Source organism: Pogoniulus pusillus, chromosome 8, assembly GCF_015220805.1.
Source record: "Pogoniulus pusillus isolate bPogPus1 chromosome 8, bPogPus1.pri, whole genome shotgun sequence".
NCBI classification, from domain to species: domain Eukaryota; kingdom Metazoa; phylum Chordata; class Aves; order Piciformes; family Lybiidae; genus Pogoniulus; species Pogoniulus pusillus.
Window position 1 is genome coordinate 1,210,548 of NC_087271.1, and position 11,506 is coordinate 1,222,053.

General features: G+C 52.4%; 1 protein-coding gene across 3 annotated transcripts in view; it reads right to left on the minus strand.

Annotated features, from left to right (window-relative positions):
• The window catches only part of C8B (complement C8 beta chain), a 33,509-nt gene extending 22,556 nt beyond the window's left edge, over positions 1–10,953 (minus strand). For 2 of the 3 annotated variants that reach the window (XM_064148265.1, XM_064148263.1), the window contains exons 1-6: positions 10,904–10,953; positions 8,086–8,233; positions 6,642–6,778; positions 4,890–5,043; positions 2,164–2,305; positions 603–744 (exon numbers count right to left, since the gene is read on the minus strand). In XM_064148265.1, coding sequence (XP_064004335.1) covers positions 603–744; positions 2,164–2,305; positions 4,890–5,043; positions 6,642–6,721 — 518 coding nt within the window. In that variant the 5' untranslated portion in view covers positions 6,722–6,778; positions 8,086–8,233; positions 10,904–10,953. Of the gene's footprint in view, positions 1–602; positions 745–2,163; positions 2,306–4,889; positions 5,044–6,641; positions 6,779–8,085; positions 8,234–9,695; positions 9,729–10,903 lie in introns of those variants that run through there. The other variant, XM_064148264.1, reaches the window with a different exon arrangement.
• Positions 10,954–11,506: the final 553 nt, after the last annotated feature.

The window sequence follows — 11,506 nt, forward strand, 5'->3', positions numbered from 1 at the left end:
GTCTGGCTGAGGATCCTTGTGTCACACTACTCAATTTTGAAACCCCAAAAGAAAGTTTTTCCTCTTTTAGTGTCCAATCAACCAAGCTGCTCCAGAAAACAAAGAAAAAGCAAGAAAGCAAAAGACAGAGCTGGATGCTGACACTGCTGAATGTAGAGAGCAGCTTTCACCATCGGGCCTTGAATGGCATCAGAGCATCACTGCCACCAGCATAGGCAGCTTTGGTAGCCTCTACTGGAACTCTCTGGGAAAAGCAAAATCATAGAATCAAGCAGGCTGGAAGAGAGCTCCAAGCTCAGCCAGCCCAACCTAGCACCCAGCCCTGGCCAAGCAACCAGACCATGGCACTAAGTGCCCCAGCCAGGCACCCTGGAGGTGTTCAAGACCAGGCTGGACAAGGCCTTGATCAACCTGTTCTAGTGGGAGGTGTCCCTGCCTATGGCAGAGGGTTGCAACTGGCTGATCCTTGAGGTCTCTTCCAACCTAAACCATTCTATGAGTGTTGGATCCAGCGCTTCCAGCATGCAGGGAGCCAGATCAGATCACATCACACCATTCACACCCTTCAGCAGGATCACACCTCACAAAGGTTGGTGACTTACCCTTTTGCCAGATTCTCTATTCCCCAGTACTGCTCCCACTTCTGGTCACATTTCTTACTGACTTTATTGCAGTTCCTTTCATCTGAGAGGTCCCCACAGTCATCATCCCCGTTACAGAGCAGCCTCCGCGTGATGCATCTCCCTGGGATGGAGAGGGCTGATTACTGAGCAACTCAGTGTGCTGGTTTGAGGCTAACTGGAATATTTTAATGGGACAAAAGGAAATGATTATGATGTCTACTTCATTCATGGGCTTGCTGAGATGGATGAAAACAAGGACACAGAACAGATAAGACAGAGAGTTTGTCTCTGTGTTTCTCCCAGGGCTGCTTCTGTGCAACTAATCCTTCTGCTTCTAACCCCCTTGCCAATCTTCCAACCTTACCTTGCACTTAAGACAAACTCTGGGATAAGGTAGAGAGGTGGAAAGAAGGTGGAAGGGTGGTTGGGAGCCCCTCCTGGGGACTCTGGTTTCTAGGAGGGCTGTTGTGGTTCTGTATTGCCTTTAACTTGTCTATTGCTGTCTATAGCTGTCACTATCTGCTCGTACATTGTGCTGAGCTGGGAGTAGAAAGCTTCATTCCTTAACTTCCAGCAGCCAGCTGAGTCTAGCCTGGGTGATTTCATAAGAGTAGGGGGGTAGTGGGTAGTTCCCAAACTGTCACACTCAGGAAGACCTCAGCTGGAATACTGCATCCAGCTCTGTTGCCCTGGACACAACAAATCCCCAGGGACCTGATGGAGCAGATTCAGAGGAGGGCCACAATATGACCTGGAGCACCTTTGCTATGAGGACAGGCTGAGGGAGCTGAGGTTGCTCATCCTGGAGAAGAAAAAACTCTGGGAGGACCTCACAGTAGCCTTGCAGTGCCTGCAAGAGGCTGCAAGAAGACTGCAGAGGGACTGTTTGCAAAGGCCTGCATTGATAGGATAAGGAGCAGAGGTTGGAATTAGATGATCCTTGTGGTCCCTTCCAACCCTGACTGATTCTATGACTCCAAGATTCAGGCTGGACATCAAGAGGAAATTCATTAACATGAGGGTGGTGGAACACTGCAACAGGTTGTCCAGGGAGGTAGTTCATATAATCATAGAATCAAGCAGGTTGGAAGAGACCTTCAAGCTCATCCAGCCCAACCTAGCACCAAGCCCTGGCCAAGCAACCAGACCATGGCACTAAGTGCCCCAGCCAGGCTTGGCTTCAACACCTCCCGGCACAGCCACTCCACCACCTCCCTGGGCAGCCCATTCCAATGCCAATCACTCTCTCTGCCAACAACTTCCTCCTAACATCCAGCCTAGACCTCCCCTTGCACAACTTGAGACTGTGTCCCCTTATTCTGTTGCTGCTTGCCTGGCAGAAGAGCCCAACCCCCCAGTCCTGCAGACAGTCAAGATCAGGCTTGACAGGGCTGTGTGCAGCCTGATCTAGTGGAGGACATCCCTGCTGACTGCAGCTGGGCTGGGCTGGACGATTTTGGAGGCCCCTTCCCAGCCAAACCATGCTATGATTCAGTGGTGGCACGTGAGCACCTCCACTTGTCACTCTGCAAGGCCTTACCTGTAAGAGCACAGACGAAGCCATCACACCTGACTTTACTCCTGCAGGGACTGCTCGTGGCGCAGCCTTCGCTCTCCCTGTCTGAGTACTCGCAGGCATCTCCGCCGAACTGAGAAGGTTGTTCCAAGAGAGCAAATCTGTACTGCAGTGAAACAAAAGCAAACATGGACTTGATAGAGTGATAGAATCAAGCAGGCTGGAAGAGAGCTCCAAGCTCACACAGCCCAACCTAGCACCCAGCCCTGGCCAACCAACCAGACCATGGCACTAAGTGCCCCAGCCAGGCTTGGCTTCAACAATGACTCCACCACCACCTCCCTGGGCAGCCCATTCCAATGGCAAATAGCTAACAGAACCAGTACAATAATAGGATGCCTTTCCCCATCTCCTCCCCCCCGCTAAATGGTTGGAAAGAAAAGGAATTAGATGTAGAGAGGAAAAGGGTAAAAAACACCCAAAAAATACTCCTGCTTCCATGTGGAAGTTAAAAGACAAAAATACTTTAACAATAAATCATAGAATGGTTTAAGTTGGAAGGGACCTCAAAGCTGAGCCAGTTCCAAGCTCCTGCCACAGGCAGGGACACTTCCCACTAGAATAGATTGCTCAAGACTTCATCCAGCCTGGTGCAGAACACCTCCAGGGAGGTTGTGGAGCACAGAAGCACCCAATGTGATCAAAGGTCACATTGTGTGCTTCTGTGCTCCACCACCTCCCTGGGCAACCTGTGCCAGGGTCTCACCACCCTCAACCTGTGCCAGTGTCTCACCACCCTCACTCCAAACAACCCTTTCCTAACATCCACTTTCAGCCTCCCCTCTGCCACTTCAAACCCATTCCTCCTCATCCTCTCATTACCAGACCTTGTCAGTAGTCCCACCACAGCCCTCCTGGAGCCCCCTTCAGATCCTGCAAGGCCACTCCAAGGTCTCCTCCAAGCCTTCTCTTCTCCAGCCTGCACAGCCCCAACTCTCTCAGCCTGTGCTCACAGCAGAGCTGCTGCAGCCCTCTCAGCATCTTGGTGGCCTCCTCTGGGCTGCCTCCAACACTTCCATGTCCTGCTTGTGCTGGGGGCTCCAGAGCTGCACCCACGACTGCAGGTGGGGTGTGAGGAGAGCAGAGCCAGGGGCAGAATGCCCTCCCTTGCCCTGCTGCCCACACTGCACTTGCTGCAGCCCAGCACAGGGTTATGTCTGGGCTGCACTCCCCCTGCAGCCTCCTGTTGAGCTTTTCCTCAGCCCAGACCCGCAGGGCCTGTTCCTCAGGGCTGCTCTCCTGGTATTACACAATTATTATATAGTAAAAAGTATCTGACATAGGAGAGTTACAAAGAGGTATTGGGAAGGAAAGCATGATATAAAAATCATATATCCAGCCAGACTGATGGCAATGGATGGAGGCAGACCCAGGAAGGGTTTGCCCACCGTGTGGTAGGATGGCCCCATGCTAAAACCAGGAGCAAAGGGTGATGCTGGCAGGCAGGGCAAGAGAGCAGGAAGCAGCAACTTGCTGTGTTTGTATAGGGGCCCTTATGAGGACAGAGTGGGAGTGAGCAAAGCACTGCACCTGGGGGCAGCTTCAACACCCACTCCCCAGGGAGGAGGCAGGAGGACCTGGGGCAGACCACTCCAAGAAGGTTAACCCCTTACAAGCAGACAGAAATGGTGGATTTTCCACTTCCCTAGTCTAAAAAACCCAGATCCACAAAACAAGAAGCCAAACCAAACCCTCCTAAACCCCAGGAACTTTGTGTGGGGCAGGTTTGGTCTCCGAGTGCTGCCAGAACGCTGCCAGCGCGGGGCCGGTAACCTGCCTGGTTTCTAAGGGTTCTGACCCGTGACAGTTTTCACTCTGCTCAGGAGGGACTGAGGACTGGGAAGGGACCAAGGAAAAGTTTGCTTCCCTCTGACAGTTTGTTCAAGGGAGCCTGAGGACGCAGCGCAGGGCATGTGCAAGAGGCAGGGACGACTCAGCTGCATCTCCTCGCCTGCAATCAGCGCCGGTAAGGATGCCCCTTGTTGTTTTCTGTCAGTGTATTTACTCGGCCCTCTGCATCATTAGGGACAGATTTTCCACCCCCAACACTGCTGTGAAGCAGTCAATTACTCTGCCCAATATGCTAGCCCTCCTTTATTGCCTCCCCCCACCCCAGCTTTTAAGATTAACTCTTTGAGACAAAGCTTTGTGCTTCCCAGCTCCCATCGCTGGCTTACTCCCATTAAGTGTGGGAATGGCTTCCCCATCTCGTTAGCAGAGGTCCCTCTAGCAAGGAGGAGTTCACTCTTCACACTGCTGGGATCATTACCCCGTTTGAAGGGGCTTCCCGGGTAGAAAATGTTCTTTGGCAGACAGGAAGCAGCATCTTAATCCTGAGCAGCAGCGCTGAGTGTCTCCGGGTCCCAAAAGGGACCATTAGTGGGGCTGGTGCCTCACACTGCTACTGCAATGGAAGGACTGTGCTGGGGGAAGTCCCTGCAAAGCTTGGGCTTCCCACCTGCGTTCTCACCAAGCCTGGGCTAACACCTTCTCAAAGTGGCAATGCAGCCAGGAAAGTACTGCAGTTACTGGGGGTGGCATGCTGAAGGGATACAGGGCACCTGAAAGCAAAAGCCCACAGTCTCACTGTCCAGAACCCCCCTCTTGGCCACCCCCAGCAATATGCTCAACCCCAACAGACAGAAAGACAAGGCTTGGAGGAGGTCTCTGCCCAGACCACAAACACTCACCCTTTTCTTCTGGCAGGGATCACAGCTGCTCCACGAGGACCAGGCAGAGAGCACACAGTCGCGGGGCTGCGGCAGGGTACTCACAGACCGGGCACGCCTGCTGCCGGCCACGCTCTCCTTGGGGCCACCAAGGCAGAGGGCTTCGTCTGCAGCACTGAAATTCAGCCACACAAGAGCTTCAGGGTGTGAAATCACTGAGCTCTGCAGACAGAGGACCTCGGTCTACAGGCCAAAGAAAACTGCCATTTGTTAGGCTTCATCAAAGCTTCCATGCAAGCTCTAGTTTTCAGTGCTCATTTCACACCAGCACTGATTCTCTAGGGACCTGACCCCACTCTTCAGTCCTCCTCCCCACCACTGTCAGAGTGAGTCTGCAGAGCACTCAGGATGGGTAACTGTAGGATGTATGCTGTCTCTAGCCAGCACAGCCCATGTCCTGCCAACCTGAGCTTCATCACTCTCTACAGTTACCCGAAAGGAGGGTGTGGAGAGGCTGCTGCTGGGCTCTTCAGACAGGTGCACAGTGGAAGGACGAGAGGCAATGGCCTCAAGCTGCCACTGGGTAGGTTTAGACTGGACATTAGGATTTTTTTTTCCCAGCAAGAGTGGTCAGGCACTGGAATAGGCTGCCCAGGAAGGTGGTGGAGTCACCGACCCTGGGTGTGTTTAAAAGTCGTTTAGATGTGGTGCTGGGGGATATGCTTCAGGGTGCACCTTGGAGAGTAGGGATAGCAGCTGGATTTGGTGATCCTGGGGGGCTTTCCAACCTGAATGTCTCTGTGGTTCTGATTCACCTCACACTGTGCAAGCCTTACTAAATCACCTGGCCAAATGGCCAGCAGGAAAACCTGCACCATCCCTCACTGCCCTTGCCCCACAGCTCTGCGGTGCTTGCTGGACAGGCAGCACTTTGGCACTTCTTCCCTGTGCTGCTTTGAGGCTAACTGGAGTATGTTACTGGAAGAAAAGAAATCCTCAGCCGTGAGAAGACAGGAAGGAACCAACAGTGCCCTGTATCACTCATTCTTCTGCTGAGAAATGCAACCAGTCAAAACACAGGTAAGGCACTCACTGCTCACATGCTGCTCAGTTAGCTCTCAGCTCTCTTCCTTCTCTCTGGCAGTCTGGGCTCTGTGGCTGCCTCTGCCTTAACTCTTTAATCCGACCTCCAGACCCTGGAATGGGTTGCCCAGGGAGGTGGTCGAAGCCCCATCTCCAGAGGTGTTTGAGGCCAGGCTGGATGAGCCTGGGACCAGTCTGATCTAGGGTAAGGTGTGATCTTTGATCACATTGGGTGTTTCTGTGCTCCACCACCTCCCTGGGAAACTTGTGCCAGTGTCTCACCATCCTCACTTCAAAGAACCCTTTCCTAACATCCACATTCAGTCTCCCCTCTGCCACTTCAAACCCATTCCTCCTCATCCCCTCATTACCAGACCTTGTCAGTAGTCCCTCCACAGCCTTCCTGGAGCCCCCTTCAGATCCTGCAAGGCCACTCCAAGGTCTGCTCCAAGCCTTCTCTTCTCCAGCCTGCACAGCCCCAACTCTCTTAGCCTGTCCTCAGAGCAGAGCTGCTGCAGCCCTCTGATCACCTCTGTGGTCTCCTCTGGACCCTCTCCAACAGCTCCATGTCCTGCTTGCGCTGGAGGCTCCAATTATGTGCCGCACAACGCGAAAGCAGAGACTCTGCCCTGATTTTTCCCTTCTTTCTCACATCAGCCCATGGACACAGCCTCAGAATCATTCACTTACCCAAAGCAATGAAGGGTTTGGAGGCTGAGAGTGGCCCAAAGCAGCAGCAGTTTGCTGGGGTGCGGGGCAGACGTGCTCATGGCTCCAAGGTACCGCCAGCGATGCAAAACCAACCACCACCGCTCCCGATCCGTCCGCTGGGGATGGGGGCAGGTTGAGAACGGTTCAAGTAGGAGAAGATAAATGACCAGGTCGTTTTTCCACACTGTAAACAGCAGCTGACCCAGCACCTGGCACATTCACAAGGTAAACGTTGCAGTTGCTACTACATGGCTTACTGGAGGCGAGTGGCAAGGAAGCAAAGATCTGCCCAGAAGCCATCTACGCTTTCATTTGTAATGCTCCCTTCAAGGGACAGGGGGAAATGAATCTTTCAACAATGAAACACACTCCAGTCCTGGCAAGAGGGAGGCAATAAGTAAACTACAGGCAGCTCTCTAGGAACAGAGTGCAAAAATAATTTATTTACTTCTGCTTTTCATGCCTGGCTTCCAGAAGGTGGTCAGGCATGAGGCAGAGGCAGTCACCTCATGGCGCAGGGAAAGGCTTCATAGAATGGTTTAGACTGGAAGGGACCTCAAAGCTCAGCCAGTTCCAAGACCCTGCCATAGGCAGGGACACCTCCCACTAGAGCAGGTCACTCAAGGACTCATCCAACCTGGCCTTGAACACCTCCAGGGAGGTTGGGGAGCACAGAAGCACCCAACGTGATCTTTGATCACGTTGGGTGCTTCTGTGCTCCCCAATCTCCCTGGGAAACCTGTGCCAGTGTCTGACCACCCTCAACCTGTGCCAGTGTCTCACCACCCTCACTGCCAAGAACTTCCTAACATCCAGTTGCAATCTCCCCTCTGCCACTTCAAACCCATTCCTCCTCATCCTCTCATTACCAGACCTTCTCAATAGTCCCTCCCCAGCACTCCTGGCGTCCCCTTCAGATCCTGCAAGGCCACTCCAAGGTCTCCTCCAAGCCTTCTCTTCTCCAGCCTGCACAGCCCCAACTCTCTCAGCCTGTGCTCACAGCAGAGCTGCTGCAGCCCTCTCAGCATCTTGGTGGCCTCCTCTGCACTGCCTCCAACACTTCCATGTCCTGCTTGTGCTGAGGGCTCCACAGCTGCCCCCAGGAGTGCAGGTGGGGTGTGAGGAGAGCAGAGCCAAGGGGCAGAATCCCCTCCCTGTCCCTGCTGCCCACACTGCTCTTGCTGCATCCCTGCAAGCACCCTGTGCTGTCCCTCACTGGGACTCAGGCTCATGCTGCAAGGGAAGATGAGAGTCCCAACCCTGGCTGGGTCCTTCCACGGAGATTCTCTGCTCCACATACCCAAAGGCTTGGGCCTATGGAACCAAGACCTGTCAGGGTATCACACTAAGTGTCTTGGTGTTTTCTGGCTACTACATTGAGTCACTGTCTCTTCAATGGGGCCTAGCTAGGCAGAGAACTTACCAAAGGCTGATTCCCATCAGTCCAGCTGGGCTTTCCAAGGCAGATCAGGACCTTCAAAACCTCTGGGCTCTTTCCTAGCCACTCATTCTCACTCCAGGTATTGCTTTCTGGTTCCTGAGACACAACAGCCTTTCCATTTTCCCTCAACCTACAACAAGCATGTTAGAAGGAGAAAATTCCTCTGCACCTGTGTTTCCTTGTACAAAACAGTGAATACAACTGAGTTTTCCCACCCCTCCTCTTGTTGGCCAAGCAGAGGCTCTTTGAAGAGATGCAGCATTGCTCTGTTAAGGTTTTTAAGCAGCACAATCTCTCACCTTGGAGTAAGACCCTGAGTGCTTCACCCATACAAAGAATAAATACATTTTAAGCTGCTCATTATGGGAATGATGGATGCTAGGTACAAAATTAATTGTGTTCACTAAGAACCAAACCACCCTGAGCAGTGCTGCAGCTCTTTGCCCTGTCCCAGTCACCTCACATATGAGGCTGTGCAGCCATGCCCCTGCAAAACAAGCAACTGGCTGCTGCATCCTTCTGCTTTGGCAGCTTGATGGGAACAATTCAACACAGAGAAGCACATGAACTGAATCCTTGCAGGAATCTGCTCCAGATAAAATGCTTGTACTTCAGGCAGCCAGCTTTTGAACCAGCACTGCTGGCTGAACTGCCCTCTAGACACAGAGGGCAAACTGTCAGGAAAGATGACTTAGGCTTCTGCAAAGCTTTTTGTTTGCCTTTTTGACTTATCTTTTGGCTTCAGATAACTTTGCCCCAGAGTGCACCCAGGATGTGCCTGTGTGCCACAGCTTGCTCAACCCCTGACACCATTGATTTAGCTGTTAATCATTTGTCTATGGCAAAAATAAACCCACTTACAGAAAAGAGCTCTCCATAGGTGACATCTTCGCTGGCTGAGAAATGCAGTTGCACATCCAATATCTCACTAGAATCATGGAATCAAGCATGCTGGAAGAGACCTCATCCAGCCCAACCTAGCACCCAGCCCTGCCCAACCAACCAGACCATGGCACTAAGTGCCCCAGCCAGCCTTGGCTTCAACACCTCCAGGCACAGCCACTCCACCACCTCCCTGGGCAGCCCATTCCAATGCCAATCACTCTCTCTGCCAGGAACTTCCTCCTCACATCCAGCCTAGACCTCCCCTGGCACAGCTTGAGGCTGTGTCCCCTTGTTCTATTGCTGGCTGCCTGGCAGCAGAGCCCAACCTCAGCGCTGTGCTCCAGGCCTCTCACAGCTTTGTCGCCCTCCTGTGGACACCTTCCAGCACTGCAACATCTCTCTTGAATTGAGGAGCCCAGAACTGGACACAGCACTCAAGGGGTGGCCTGAGCAGTGCTGAGCACAGGGGCAGAAGAACCTCCCTTGTCCTAGTCAAAGTTCCCCGTTGTGTTGAGGCAGAACCTCCTGTGCTTCAGCTTCCATCCCTTGGTCCTTGTTCAGAGCAGGTTCACCTGCCCTGAGAGCTCTTTGAAGACAGCAAACGAGGCTTGCAGCAAGGAGCATCCACAGACATAAAGCTCCACCACACCCCATCCTCTGTCCCCATCTCCTCTCCCACAGCCCTTCAGCTACACTCAGGAACTCACCTGCAAGCCAGGAGCAGCACCTTTAAAAGCAAAAGCTAAGACAGGCACAGTGCAAGCAGCAACACCTTGCAGCAGCACAGCTCCTGCTCGCTCCCGCACACCTCGCTTCGGCCAGCCTCAGCTCTCCTTAGGCTCTAATTGCTGCTGAAGACAAAGACACCACAGAAGGTTTTACCCCAGCTAGTACCTGGCAATAATTCCTCATCACCCTTTCTTTTCACAAACGTCTGGGGCTGAATGGACATTGATTTGCTGCCTGTTGACCTGGTGTTCTTTTAATCTGTGGTGATTTCCCTTCTCTGCCGCGGAGGAGTATTTACACCAGCGCTGCTGCTATGAAACCGGGTTGAAAAGCCAGCAAATAACATCAGATCTTAAAAGACCTTTTCTTTTTTAGAAGAGGTCTGCGTCTGAAAGCCTCCTGAATAGGGACAATTTGAGGCTATTCTTCTCATCCAGACTTTGTTCTTTTTTCTTCAGGTGCTGATAAAACATTTTAGGGGGTGATAGATGAGCCACAGGGCAAACACATCCACTGAGATAAGACTATTTAAAGCTCTCCCAGCTAATAGCCAGAGAGTCGTTTCACTAATAGACATGATATTTCCTGCCTCCAGTAGAATCATTTCAGAAAGAGACAGGCAATGGTACAGGTAATCAAGAAATGGTATCAGGATATCTGCCCCTATTCCTCACTGTCATGCTGAAATGTATAATTCAGCTTCTCCCCACTTTCAGACAGCAAGAAAAGCAAGGGGGGAGGAAAATACCCTTCCTCCTTCCCCATGCCAGCTCTTGGCTTTTGCTTAGCTTCTAAAACCAATTCAAATTAACAACAAAAGATGATCCTAAAGAGCAAATCAGTAGGAGAAGAGCAGCTTGTGGAAGACCTCATCACAAGAGGCACTGGAATGGGTATGGCCAAGAGGTATGCCATTGGAATGGGCTGCCCAGGGAGGTGGTGGAGTGGCCATGCCTGGAGGTGTTGAGCCAAGCCTGGCTGGGGCACTTAGTGCCATGGTCTGGCTGATTGGCCAGGGCTGGGTGCCACGTTGGGCTGGATGAGCTTGGAGCTCTCTTCCAACCTGGTTGATTCTATGATAGGTTGGGCTGGATGAGCTTGGAGGTGTCTTCCAATCTGTTTGATTCTATGACAGGTCAGACTGAATGAGCTTGGAGGTCTGTTCACTCTGTGCTCCACAACTTACCTGGAGGTGTTCAAGGCCAAGTTGGATATTCCCTCTTACTCCTTTCCAACAAGATTATCCTGACTGAGAACACAGAATCACAGAATCAGTCAGGGTTGGAAGGGAGCACAAGGAGCAGTCAGTTCCAGCCCCCTGCCATGCCCAGGGACACCCTACCCTAGAGCAGGCTGCCCACAGCCTCACTCAGCCTGGCCTTAAACACCTCCAGCCATGGAGCCTCAGCCACCTCCCTGGGCAACCCTTCCAGGCTCTCACCACTCTCCTGGTGAAGAGTTTCCTCCTCACCTCCAGCCTGACTCTCCTCATCTCCAGCTTCGCTCCAGCGTTTGCCAGCTGGATAATAAATACAAGCCTGACAGACAGGAGTTGTTTAGAAAGCAAAGCAAGGAAGCAGTCAGCAGTGCACGGAAATATCTATCACCACCCAGAGAAAGGAAGAGGTTAGCTTATCTGTTCCAGCAACTGTCACTGCCTGCTGATTAAAGCACAGAAAACACTGCCTTTAATCCAGCGCCGGCACCCGCAAACTGCATATTCCCAGGCTCTGCAATCAATTGCTTCCCCAGAAACCACTGCCATGCAGAAGTGAGAGCTGTCAGAGTC